Source organism: Hyperolius riggenbachi, chromosome 6, assembly GCF_040937935.1.
Source record: "Hyperolius riggenbachi isolate aHypRig1 chromosome 6, aHypRig1.pri, whole genome shotgun sequence".
In the NCBI taxonomy this organism is placed as follows: domain Eukaryota; kingdom Metazoa; phylum Chordata; class Amphibia; order Anura; family Hyperoliidae; genus Hyperolius; species Hyperolius riggenbachi.
The window spans coordinates 44,679,244-44,693,594 of record NC_090651.1 but is presented as its reverse complement, the minus strand read 5'-3'; the positions used below and the strand labels follow the sequence as shown (position 1 = coordinate 44,693,594).

Below are 14,351 nucleotides of genomic sequence, written 5' to 3'. Positions count from 1 at the left end.
CTGTACATACACACGTCTATCTCATCATGTCACATGTCACCTCGGGTATCCTTTAACATTACTCCTCGTTTGACTTCTCATTTCACATCATAAGTACCAACGACCTACAGAAAATTCCACAATAAATTCAGATTACAGCTGTTTGTCCTCTCTGCTTTTCATGCCTATTAAATTTGCTAACACACTTTTTAATGTCAAGGAATAGCCACAGTCTTTTCGGAGTACTGAACAACACTAAGACTCCCGGTGGGAGCCGCAGACTCAGGGCAAATATCCTGGAGCCTCTTATTGATTTGGAAACCATCAACACAAGGCTGGACAGTGTCCAGGAGTTTCTGGAAAATGAGGAGCTTTTCTTCGGACTCCAATCAGGTGAGAAAATTCTTTCAGCAAACTTTGCACACAGCGGGGGATGGGCATTTGTTAAGGTCACATCAGGCCACATGGGGAAATGGCCACTGCTTATAAACTTCAACAACAAAAAATCATACTGTTGTGTTAATAATTTATGTCAGAAGACAGGGATATGGCCTATTGCAAACATAATAGTAAGCAGTCCAAAGAAAAGCAATGTGTGAGAACTCAACATTGTTAGGCCCGGTTCACATTAGCGGTGGCCGTCCGGAATCGCCGTGCCGGAGCCGGACCGCTTGCAGAACGGACGGAACGGACGCACGGCAATAGCAATGAAAGCCTATGCGTCCGTTCACATGCGTCCGTTCTGCCGGACCGGAGCCGGACCGGATCCGGACTCCGGCGTCCGTTCCAACATGCGCTATTTTTTGGTCCGGCTCCTCCGGCAGCCGTATCCGGGGCGGAGCCGGACTGCACCATCCGGCCAATACAAAGTAATGAGAACCGGAGAGCGCACAACACACTGGCTACAAAAACCGGACGTTCTACCCCACTTCCTATGCATTTTGGATGGGGACCACATGGAGTTCACAGAGTGGGGCAGCAGCGATTTCATGCTGGAGCTCTAGGCAGCAACATGTCTGATATAAGTCTGATAACGAGGAGGCGAACAACAGAGAATTCCCAGGTATACGAAAAATGCCTGGATCCATGGTCCCAACTGCAGTCTCTGTATCCACGGATGGTCTCCACACGTCCACCTGTCTCCAACAATGACCCCAGACCCTTCTGCTGACCTCCCAGACCCCAGGTATTTACAGGTTGTTATCTCCTTAAGAAACCGGATCCGGACCGCAACCGTGTTTACACCGCACGGAAACCGGATGCAAACGGACCGGATCCGGACCGGATCCGGATAGGAACCGTACGGATCAGGTCCGGTCCGGATACGGTGCGGTCCGGACATCCGGTGCGGTTTTGACAAAACCGCAAGTGTGAACGGGGCCTAAGTGTTGCCATTAATTATCTTGCTTTAAAGAGAGCCCGAGGTGGGCTCAAAAAATTAATAAAAAAGTAGGCTACCTAATCCGGGGGACTGAGCAGATCAGGTAGCCGCAAAAAAAAAACACAGCTCCTGTGGGCCGCACTGACCCACTTTCACTTTTGTGGGACGAGAGATTCATTCTTTCATCCAGCGTGCAGGGAGGTGGGGGAGCGGCAGGGGGCATGGCAAGGGAAAGAGGGCTGCCCTGTGGCAGCTCTGGAAATCCTGTAAGAATGCCCCTGGCAGGCGTTTTGAACAGGGAATCCCTCTCCCTGTGTTTAACTCAGAGATGGCGACAAATAATTTTGCCAATCACGGGGGGCTATAGCTTGGAGGGGGGGGGGGGGGGGGGCAGCGAGCGGCGGTGTGAGAACACAGAGGCATGTTATAAGGCAGAGAACAGGCCTCTGTGTCCCATCTGCCCACCTCAGGTTCTCTTTAACTGTTTAACATTTTTAAGCGCCCAACTTGCAATAAAAAGTACTAAAGTGCCTATGCAGTCAAAGAGTTTGTCACCCGCAGAGCTCAAGACTCAGTCCCTTGGGAGAATATTTTTAGTCAAGTGCTGTACAAAGGCATTGCTAGGTTGTATTAAGTATCATGTGGGAATTCCACATTGCCTAAGGTCGAGAGCTTAGATGTCCTTGGGTGCAAAAAACCTCTTCTGGTGGAAGACAGTCTTTCGGGACCACATAATGATTCCTTCATCAGGGCAACGCAAAACCACCAGGGATTCTTGTTGTCTACTGAAACAGTACAATAAACTGGCATTTGAGAGGCACCTCTGCTTTTACTTATACTAAAGCATTATCCATATATGTACCATGGGAATAACCTAATCTGGCAGCATTCAAGCCTTTGTTCTAACGACAAAAGGGAATTGTAGGTATTCAAAGCACACTGCAGATGCCAAGGCTGCTAGATTAGACTATTTCCGTTTTGTAAAGGGTTTTGCTTTACCCCGATGAAGGACCCTTATGTAACCTGAAACGTTGGCTTTTTTCACAATTAATACATTTGATCATTCATTATATGGCATGCAGACTCATGTTTGGAATGAGCATATTGCTAGGCTGTTGTGGTGCAATGTAGGGGGGAGGAGGGATGACGGCATGGTGCATCAAGCGGGTGAGATAAGAAGGGGAACAATGCGATCAATCGAGATGATCCTGCACACTAAATCTATCAGTGACAAATCAGGGCAGCTGTACACAGTATTATTGTCAGAATGGCCCCAGCCAGCCACCAAGTTCAGCATAACATTTGCAGGAATAAGGCCAGAAAAGTATTGAAGTTACAGTAATCAGGAGCAGCTTTTTGCTTGGAAAGTGCTTTAGGGTTATTTTATAGGTAAAGTGAGAAATGGCAATTTTTTTTGATTGCTTCCAGCAAATCAGAGCCTTACAAATCTATCAGCTGATCGAACTGATCATGTGCTTCTCCATGAGTTCTCCAAGGCTGGGCCATCCCTAGTGACCTTGTATCCATGTAAATAAAAGGATAAGAACAACAACATTTAATGGCATATGCAATGACAAATTACATATACACATTATGCACATCAGTAAAGCAGCAATACATTTCTTTTGTACATGTCAGAATCCCAATAATGTTCTTGTAATTGGACATAACTATAAAGGTAGTGCATCACAAAACTGCCTGACACACTTTTCACAGCAATAACTTCTCTTCTTCTAGACGGCAATGGTAAACCTTATAACTAGCAAGTCAATGTCACATCAAATGTGTTTACTTTGAAGATATACAGTAATCTGTAGAAGGTTGCTACTAATGGCATCAATTGAATATACTATAAATTAACAGTCCTATCAAATAAATGGCATTTTGTTAAAAACATTATGTACCAATGGTAGGGCGCCATATGAAATAAATGGCATACAGCGGGTAATCATCAGAATTGGGGAACTTGGGAATACTGTTTGATAACAAGTTAAGTAGTCATATACAATGCCAAGTAGTGGTAGCTAAAGCAAATACAATTCTGGGATGCATAAAACGGGAAATAATATCTTTAGATGCTAGTATACTACTCCCTCTGTATTATTCACTTGTGAGGCCACATCTGGAGTATGGCACCACATTATCAAAAGAACATTGACCTTTTAGAACAGGTACAAAGACGGGCAACAAAATTAATCAGTGCGATGAAGGATCTCATTTACCAAGAAAGGATGGCAAACTGGGTTTATTTAGCTTGGAAAAAAGAGGACTGAGAGCTGACCCGATTAACATGTATAAATACATTAGGGGGCAATACAAAAGCTTGGTAGATAAGCGTTCTGTTCCTATGGTTGGACAAAGGGATGGGTAGTGAGGTGTAGGTGCCTGCAGGATAGATAGCTAGGAGTAGGTGCCCTCAGGATATATCGCTAAGAGTAGGTGCCCACAGGATACATACTGTAGCTAGGAGTAGGTGCCCTCAGGATATATCGCTAAGAGTAGGTGCCCTCAGGATATATCGCTAAGAGTAGGTGCCCGTAGGATACATACTGTAGCTAGGAGTAGGTGCCCTCGGGATAGGTAGCGAGGTATAGGAGCCCACAGGATATATAGCTAGGAGTAGGTGCCCTCAGGATGGGTAGTGAGGTATAGGAGCCCGCAGGATATATAGCTAGGAGTAGGTGCCTGCAGGATATATAGCTAGGAGTAGATTCCCGCAGGATAGATAGCTAGGTGTGGATGCCCGCAGGATAGATAGCTAGGTGTAGATGCCCGCAGGATAGGTAGGAGTAGGTGCCCGCAGAATAGATAGCTAGGAGTAGGTGCCCGCAGGATAGATAGCTAGGTGTAGATGCCCGCAGGATAGGTAGGAGTAGGTGCCCGCAGAATAGATAGCTAGGAGTAGGTGCCCGCAGGATAGATAGCTAGAAATAGGTGCCCGCAGCATAGATAGCTAGGTGTAGAGGCCTGCAGGATAGACAGGAGTAGGTGCTCTCAGAATAGATAGCTAGGAGTAGGTGCCTGCATGATAGATAGCTAGGCGTAGGTGTCCGCAGGATAGATAACTAGGAGTAGGTGCCCTCAGGATAGATAGGAGTAGGTGCCCACAGGATATATAGCTAGGAGTAGGTGCCCTCAGGATAGATAGCTAGGAGTAGGTGCCTGCATGATAGATAGCTAGGAGTAGGTGCCCACAGGATATATAGCTAGGAGTAGGTGCCCTCAGGATAGATAGCTAGGAGTAGGTGCCTGCATGATAGATAGCTAGGCGTAGGTGTCCGCAGGATAGATAGCTAGGAGTAGGTGCCCTCAGGATAGATAGGAGTAGGTGCCCACAGGATATATAGCTAGGAGTAGGTGCCCTCAGGATAGATAGCTAGGAGTAGGTGCCCGCAGGATATATAGCTGGGAGTAGGTGCCCGCAGGATATATAGCTAGGAGTAGGTGCCCGCAGGATATATAGCTAGGAGTAGGTGCCCGCAGGATATATAGCTAGGAGTAGGTGCCCGCAGGATCTATAGCTAGGAGTAGGTGCCCGCAGGATATATAGCTAGGAGTAGGTGCCCGCAGGATATATAGCTAGGAGTAGGTGCCCGCAGGATATATAGCTAGGAGTGGGTCCCCGCAGGATATATAGCTAGGAGTGGGTACCCGCAGGATATATAGCTAGGAGTAGATGCCTGCAGCATAGATAGCTAGGAGTAGTTGCTCCCAGTAGCATGTGCTGGCGGCTAACTCACCAGCTCCATATTCCAGCGCTAACATCACTCTTCAGGTCCCTGCTCTGTCTCTTGCCTCGCTGCTCCATTTGTGGACATTGGCAGCCATTTTCTTGTAGCTCTGCTCTAACTACAGACCAGGATGAGCAAAGAAGTGGGGAGGGAGACGGAGCAGTACACGAGGGAAGCGACAACACATACCTCAGGCTGCCGCCCATTGGAGTGGGGGGTCCCATGCCCCTTGCATTAGTTGTCCCTCCCTGATGTCTGCTCTGATAGTGCCTGTTAAATCTCCCATTGGAAACCTTGCCATTGTGCTTTCTAGGAACATTTATAGCCACCCAAAACTGGGAAAAACAGGGTAAATTTGTGGAACTCCATAGGAAATGAGGGTCAGGGCTGGAAAGGCCTCAAAGGCCCAGACCTCGGACAGCTGCAGGGTAAGTGGCACCTGGACATGAAAGGTGGGTTACACATGAAAGAGAAGGGTGAAAATGGGGAGCAACACATGAAAAAGGGAAATTGATGCTGAAGGGAGCTTCATGAAAGAAGGAGGCTGCAGTACATGGATGATACACATGGAAGAGGGTGCTGCACATGGAATGGGAGGGGCTGCAGTACATGAATGATACACATGGAAGAGGGGGCTGCACATGGAATGGGAGGGGACCTGTGGGACAAGAAAGGGGAGGCACAACATACTTGGCATATGGGGACAAAAAGTATAAATCTGGCCTTGACGAGGGTTAGAATATCTGTGTGGATTTCATTTCTGTCTGTATCCTTATTGCAAAATGATGGGAAATATTTTTAACAGCCAGCAGGAAAAACCTTACAGAGGGCTTTAAAGTAAACATGGATTAAAATAAAAAAATATACATACCTGGGGCTTCCTCCAGCCCCCTTCAGGCTGATCGGTCCCTCACAATCCTCCTCCGCCTCCTGGATCTTCTGCTAGGCACAGACCGCTCCTGGCCTTCGGGAACACGCGCGGCCAGACTGCGCCTGCGCCGACTGGCGGAATTACCAGCCCGCCTATCAGAAGATCCGGCAGAGGACGGATGGCGAGGGACTGATTAGCCTGAATGGAGCTGTAAAAAGCCCCAGGTATTTTAATCCATCTCTAGTACACTTTAAGCCTTCCTCACTTTATTGAAACTAAAGTAAAAAGCTTTTCTCCGGAGTTGCACTTTAGGTCCCATTGATCACATATTGCCAGGGATGTAGACACCTCAGGAAGGGCAACACCCGAAACTTGTCATGTGTTGCTTCCAATACAGTTTGAATTGCTGAGCCATTTGTGTGTCGTCTCCAGTTTTGTTTGTTGAGGGATGTATACAAGTCCCGATATTGCTGTATTTCTAGTTCTTTCCAGGTTTTTGGATACTGAGCAGCTTCTGTCCAGTCTTATTCAAATTCCAAAGCAAGATACCGTAAGTACAAATATAACATTTGATGTATAATATGAAATATTTAACCTCAATATTCAATAGGAGAGAACCTACGTTCTGAGGACGAGGGTGGCGCAATGACTGTGCATCTGAAGTTGGCTTCTGGAAAGTCTGAGCTTCTTAAAGCAAACCTAAAGTGATAATAAACTTATGAGATTATCAATTGTATGTGTAGTACAGCTAAGTAATAGAACCTTAAAGTGAACCTCCAGACTAAAAATCTACTCAGCAGCACTGAAAAGGCTTGGTGTTTCTTTAATAGTTTCACAGCATCAGAACTTTGTTTTTCTTACCCAAGCCTCATTTTTAGCTGCACAGAAGAAAACTGCCCGGGCATTCTTCTCCTGATGCTGTGCAAAGCATTATGGGATTTCTGATGTTGTTCTTGTTCTGCTGTTTTGGTGCAAATTTTTTTTTTTAATTTGAGATTTAGCCTAGCGCCCACAGCTGGGAGGGGTGATCAGGACACAGGACAGTTGGAACTGTGTCTCATGCTCCCTGTCACCTCCTTACAACCAAAAAGATGGCTGCCCCCATGAAAAAGATTCCTGCCCCCATGAAAAAGATGGCTGCCCCCATGAAAAAGATGGCTGCCCCCATGGAATCACAAACATTTGCCTGTTGTTTTAAAACAGGGTGGGTAAGAGATTATATTACCTATCTATTTTAATTAACATAACTAATGTAACTTAATGACAGTATGTTTGTTTAGGCTGAAGTTCCCCTTTAACAGCAAAGAAAAGAGTCTCGTGTTATTTTTTAGCACAGGAAGAGTTAAAAACTTCAGTTGTTATCAATGCAAAAGAGCTTCTCTGAGCTATTAGACCCAACTAGGTCGAATACAGTCCTGTTTTCTGAAGCACTTAAACAGCAAAGAAAAAGTGAGAGACAGCTTGAGATAAGGTTTTAGGGCCATTGCACACCAAAAAGCACTAGTGTAAAAGCAAACGCTTAGCTCTTTAAGTGATTTTTTTCAAGGCGATTCTAGGCATGTGCCTAGCGATGTTCTGAGCATAGCTAGCGATTTGTAGAGCGTGTTGGTATAGCGGTTTTTATATTTTTTTACAGTAGAGCTGTAACTGAACAGCTTCTGTAACAAAAACGCTTGGAAAAATCGCTCTGATCTAGCGCTTTTCAGAGCGATTCTCCACTTTCCTATACTTATCATTGAGGCTGAATCGCTTCAGAAATCAGCAGAAATGTTGCAGGACCCACATTTGCATTTGGGAGAAAATCACATCTCTCTGGTGTGATCCATCCCATTCATTAGCCAAGCCCTTTTCAAAGCGCTGGCGTTTTTTTTAAAACGCTCAGAAAAGCTCTTTGTGTGCACCAGCCCTGACTACAGAAAAGTTCAAACGGCCGTTATTTCTGCTTTGTTTTATAGACGGTGTGCTTTTAAAACTGCAACTGTGACAAAATGCAATGTTATTTAAAAAAAAGCTATATAATTGAACATAAAAGTAGGAGACTCTTTTCTTTGCTACTATTCCTCTATTATCTGTACTACACATACAATTCATTATATCATACATTTTTTTTGCTCCAGGTTTTATTTTAAAGAAAACCTGTAATGTGAAAAAGTTCCCCTGGGGGGTACTCACCTCGGGTGGGGGAAGCCTCCGGATCCTATTGAGCTTCCCCCGTACTCCTCGGTCCCACGGCGGCGGCGAAAATCCTCCCGGAGCGGCGCCGATGTAAATATTTACCTCCCGGGCTCCAGCGCAGGCGCACAAAAAGTTCCCCTGGGGGAAAAAGTTCCCCTGGGGGGTACTCACCTCGGGTGGGGGAAGCCTCCGGATCCTATTGAGCTTCCCCCGTACTCCTCGGTCCCACGGCGGCGGCGAAAATCCTCCCGGAGCGGCGCCGATGTAAATATTTACCTCCCGGGCTCCAGCGCAGGCGCAGAATCGGCTCTCCGCCTCGGAAATAGGCGGAAATAGCCGATCACTGTCAGGCTGCTCTACTGTGCAGGCGCAAGTCTCCTGCGCAGTAGAGTGGTTTGACAGAGATTGGCTATTTCCGCCTATCTCCGAGGGAAGAGCCACAACAGCGCCCCCGCTGGAGCCAGGAGAGGTAAATATATCAGCTCTTGTCAGCCTTGTCGAGGAGGATTCTGGGACACTTTTGGGGAGCCAGCTCTGGACTGCCTGCAGCTACAGGGGAGGGGGAAGCCTCATTGGGACCCTGAGGCTTCCCCCTCCCGAGGTGAGTACCCTCCAAGGGACTTTTTTTTGTTACAGGTTCTCTTTAATCACTTCAGCCCGCAGGTGTTTTCACCTTCAGGACAGAAGCAATTTTCCCCTGTCAGCGTTCCTCCCATTCATTTGCCAATACATTTTTTCACTACTCATCACACTTAAATGATCTATATCTTGTTTTTTTCACCACAAATTAAGGTTTTTGTGAGCGATACTTGTTTTCAGTAATTACTTTATTTTCTATGCATTTTGAAGGCAAAATACACACACAAAAAAGGAAAAAATACACTATTTCTCTAATTTCACCCCCTATAGTTTTAAAATCAGCAGGGCTACTATAAATAAAACCCACCCATTGCATTTACCCATTTGTCCCGGCTATTACAACATTAAATTATGTTCCTAGCACAATGTATGGCGACAATATATTATTTGGAAATAAAGGTGTACTTTTTTTTTGTGTCCAATCAATTGTAAGCCCTTATCTACTAAAATTAATATAATGAAATCACTTCCAAAACCGTCTCCCCAGTTACCAAACAATTGCCTTAGGGACTTATCTTTTATTAACCTTGGCGGTATGGACGAGCTCAGCTCGTCCATTACCGCCGGAGGGTGCCGCTCAGGCCCTGGTGGGCCGATTTCTTTGATTTTCTTTTTTAAAACACGCAGCTAGCACTTTGCTAGCTGTGTGTGGGGGTCGATCGCCACCGATGTGCCGCCACCCGCTGCGTAATAGGCCCCCCCCCTGAGACCCCGTGCGCAGCCTGGCCAATCGGTGCCAGGCAGCGCTGAGGGGTGGATCGGGACTCCGTGTGACGTCGATGATGTCATCGCGATCGTCGCCATGGCGACAGGGGACGCCCTAAAGGCGGGCATATGCGCCGGCGGCGATCGGACAGTACGCGCAGACGCAGCAGGGAGGGGGGAATCATGTAGCTAGCGCCAGGCTAGCTACATGATTTTTTTTTTTTAAATGAAAAACATACTTCTGCGCCGCCACCCTGGCGATCTTAATAGAACGCCAGGGTGGTTAATATGTATGTCGTGGGTATTTACCTGTGGGTATTTAATCTGTGCGGGCTAATTTCACTTTTCGCCACTAGATGGCAATAAACCCTGCTTGGTTTACAAGGCAGTGTTTTAGTGTTAAAGCGCACCCAAACCACCCAAACATTTTTTTAATTCAAAATATTTAGTTGCACCACTCTGACACATACAAAGATAAACACTCCTTCAAGCCTATGAGCATTTCAGTGCATACTTTCAACATTCTCTTTTCATAACTAGGGTTATACAGGTGGCAGCCATTAGCAATTCCTCCTTTGCCGGACACTGTCTACTCCACTAGTTTGCCGGATTCTGTCCCGGTAATATGAAAGGAAGGGAGGGGTTCCTCCAATAAATGTAAAATATTTTTTATTTGTCATCATGCAGCTGAAAAGAGGCTGCTATTTATTATTATAATTTAGAAAATAGATTTTATTTCTGAAATCTTGTATTTTTAATTTGGGTCCACTTTAATAAAGGTAAAAAAAAATGTTACATTCTTGCGATTGGTTCAGAGAAGCTTCCTTTCTCTTCCCCAATCGCCGATACGGAAAAGCGCCGGGGTGCACGGGCTGCGGCTCCGCGCACCCCGCAGATACCGCTGTTTGCAAACTGGAAGAGAATTCTCGTCCAGTTTGCCTTTAGCTGTGCCTGTCTGGACAAAAATACTTGTCCAGATAGGCTTAAGTGGTTAAAATACATGGCACAGACTGTCTTTTTTATGCATCTTCCGATTCTCTTGCAGTACACTGAAGCTAAAGCTGTGATTCAGGTTCTCTTTGACCCATTGTTGTGCAAAGGAAGCTTCTTTGTGTATGATTATGGTGTCAGAACATGAATACCCATGATTAGCGTGTCCCTTGTTCCTGTAGAGCTCTGATGAAGAGACAATGGTCAGGTGTCAGTTTCTCAGGTAACCTGCTGTCAGTGCATGACAAGCTGTTGTGCCTGTGAGGTAAATTTACCTCATATCAGCTGTGACCTGCATTTCCTGTCACTTGTTACTGCAACTGTGCTCACCATGCCAAGCTATTCACACAACACTAATCTGCTACTGAGCTCATGATTAGTAACCTGATATATAATCATTTCCAGCTCTCAGTACTGCCATAATCAAGAACGGCAGAATTCTGGCAGACTTACACACTGCAGTCTGGAGAGTTTGCAGAGACAAGTGAAACGCAGGGAGGAAATGGGACAGCCACAGAGATGGGACAGGGCTGCTTTCAGTATGGCTGAGTTTGAAAACCAATAGCTTATTATTATATATAAACCAATAGAAGAGCACGCCACCAAAATACGCAAGGAAGTAGTGTATGATAAGCCTATCAAGGGGACTAGCCCCAGTGTACGTACTCGGGTGACAGCTTGTCCCTCCCCTGTGGTCAACCGCAGTTGTGGTCTGAGGTGGTAAGTAGACTGCAGGTGCCTCAGTATGGTTGCTGTGTGCCAGTGATGTGACAACACGTTTCGGTGTATTCACGCCTTCATCAGGTCTCTGGTTTATTTACTATGGACTTATTATTCTTTAAGGTTTTCTGCCCTCTTTGCTGTCAAGAGGGTTCTAGGACCAACTATGTCCCAAATTTCCGGTGAGGCTGTCAGGATCCCCTGATTCTTTGTGAGGAATTTCCGGAGGCCTTCTCAGTGTGAACCATAGCTAGACACCATGCAGACAAATTGTTCCTTGGGCTCGATATAATTTCCGTTGTTTTCCATATTCTCCTGTAAAATGGGGTCTCTGAGATGTAGCGCTAACTGTATATCTGAGTTTGATATTTTTATCAGTATTGTTAAGTCTGTCTAAAAAGGCTTTTATATTGGTCTCAGAGCCAGTCCAGACCAGGAGCACGCCATCAATATATCTAATGGTGGCCATACATGGTACAATAAAAACGTTCGATTATCCCGTTTATTCGATCTAAATAATCGAATCGAATGAAAGTTGAAAATATTTATTTTTCAATCAAGAAATGTGAACGATTATCCCGTTTTTTCGAGAAAAATCAGATTGGACCTACTGGAAAAGTCTTTATATTCGATCTAACGGAATAATCTATCTAAGTTATCTAATCTAAAAAAATGAAAAATTGCACCATGTATGGGCACCCTAAGCCGGAGAGCAGCATGTGCCTCGTAAACATAATCCACATACACCACCTAGTGCTCCCGTAAGCCCAGGTGGAGACCGGCATAGGCACACAGCCCCCATCGACATGCCCCTGATCTGTCTGTAGAACACTCCATCAAAGGAAAAGCAGTTATAGTTCAAGATAAGCTTAATTGAGTCATAGACGAATTGTTTCACTCCCCCAGTTTCTGGGTAAAACGTTTTTGAATTAAATTCAGTTGCCCGGAGCCTCTCCTCATGCGGGATCAACCTGTACAAGGATTCCACGTTGATACCTTCAAGAAGGGACCCCGAGGTTGCCAGGTTGTCAGCACCTCCCTGGTATCTAGCACAAAGGAAGGGAGTTTTTGAACAGAGGTTTGAATCTTTAATTGACACTAGCTGATTGCCCGGCGTTGCCCGGGTTTGTATTTGGCTGGTGTTGGCTCTGCATACTTTTTCTAACCCTAACACACAATTACTCCATGACCAAGTTTGTGAGCTTTGCGGTCTTTGGCATCAATAATTTGCATTGAAATGAACAAAATCTGATTGGCTGTTTGTAGCTCCACACCCTTTTCTGAATTTGAACCCCAGTCACCCAATAACCAACTGTACCAGGTTTGAGACCTGTGCCATTAACAGTGCAAGAATGGTAGCAATTAAATATTCCCCTTGAAAAGCAATAGGTGAAGTTTGATTCACTTTTGTAGGCTCCACCCACTTTTCTGAATATTAATCCCAGTCACCAGTGACCAACTGTGCAAAGTTTAAAAACCCTGCCATTAACAGTGTAAGAATGGCTGCAGTTTACATTTTCCCAGTGAAATTTGTATTTGTTTCCACCCACTGATGACCCGGCATTGCCCGTGTATGTATTTGACTGGTGTTGGCTCCGCCCATTTTCTAACCCTAACGCACAAACACTCAATGACCAAGTTTTTGAACTTTGGGGTCCTTGGCATCAATAATTTGTATATTCCCATAGAAATTAAACAAATCAGATTATCTGTTTGTGGCTTCACCCCCTCTCCAGCATTTGAACCCCAGTCACCCAATGACCAACTGTAGCAGGTTTGAGGCTTCAGCCATTAACAGTGTAAAAATGGTAGCAATTTAATTATTCCACTTGAAAATCGAAAGGTGAATTTTGATTGGCTATTATAGGCTCCACCCACTTCCCTGAATATTAATCTCAGTCACTCAGTGACCATCTGGGCAAAGTTTGTGAACCCTGCCATTAACAGTGTAAGAATGGCTGCAGTTTATATTTTCCCAGTGAAATTTGGTTTTAGTTCCGCCCACTTTTTGTAACCTGGACACAAAATCACTACTCAATGACCAAGTTTGTGAGCTTTGGGGTCCTTGGCATCAATAATTTGTATTTTCCCATGAAATGAAATACATCTGATTCACTGTTTGTGGCTCTGTCCCCTTTTCTGAATTTGAACCCCAGTGACCCAATGACCAACGGTACCAGGTTTGAGGCTTGTGCCATTAACAGTGCAAGAATTGCAGCAATTTTAATATTCTTCTTGAAAAGCGACATGTGATTTTTGATTGGCATTTTTAGGCTCCACCCACTTTTCTGAATATTAATCCCAATTACCCAGTAACCAGCTATGCTAAGTTTGAGAACCCTGCCATTAACAGTGAAGAAGGGCTGCAGATTACAATTCCCCAGAAAAATCTGTTTTTAACTCCACCCACTTTTTGTAACCTGGACACACAGTCACTACTCAATGACCAAGTTTGTGAGCTTTTGGGTTCCTGCCATCAAAATTGTGCTAATGGAAGCAGTTTATCCAGCAAAGAAATCTGGCTGTTTTTGGCTCCGTCCCTTTACTGAATTTGAACCCCAGACACTTAACGACCGACTGTAGCAGGTTTGAGGCCTCTGCCATTAATAGTGTAAGAATGGCTGCAGTTTCAATATTCCCCTTGAAAATCAAAAGGTGAATTTTGATTGGCTGCTGTAGGTTCCACCCACTTTCCTGAATATTAGTCCCAGTCACCCAGTGTCCAACTGTTTGACATTTGAGAACCCTGCCAATAACAGAATGGCTGAAATCAATCTAACAAATCTGATTGGCTGTTTGTGGCTCCACCCCTTTAGTGAATTTGGACCCCAGTCACCCAATGACTGACTGTATCAGGTTTGAGGCCTCTGCCATTAACAGTGTAAGAATGGTAGCAATGTGAATATCCCCCTTGAAAATCAATAGGTGAATTTTGATTGGCTGTTGTAGGCTCCACCCACATTTCTGAATATTCATCCCAGTCACCCAGTGGCCAATTGTGTAAAGTTTGGGAACCCTGCAATGTTAAAAATGTAGTTGTTGGCACCGCCCACTTTTTCTAACCTTGACATACAGTCACTCAATTATCAAGTTTATCAGCTTTGGGGTCCTTGGTATCAATACTTTGTATATTCCCATAAACAAATCTTATTGGCTGTTT

At 45.1% G+C, this 14,351-nt stretch overlaps 1 protein-coding gene across 3 annotated transcripts in view; it reads left to right on the top strand.

Moving 5' to 3' along the window:
- Positions 1 to 14,351, top strand: part of MSH4 (mutS homolog 4) — a 97,128-nt gene that overhangs the window by 23,620 nt on the left and 59,157 nt on the right. For all 3 annotated transcript variants that reach the window (XM_068239200.1, XM_068239199.1, XM_068239201.1), the window contains exons 7-8: positions 200 to 372; positions 6,445 to 6,512. In XM_068239200.1, the coding sequence (XP_068095301.1) occupies positions 200 to 372; positions 6,445 to 6,512 (241 nt within the window). The remainder of the gene's footprint in view (positions 1 to 199; positions 373 to 6,444; positions 6,513 to 14,351) is intronic.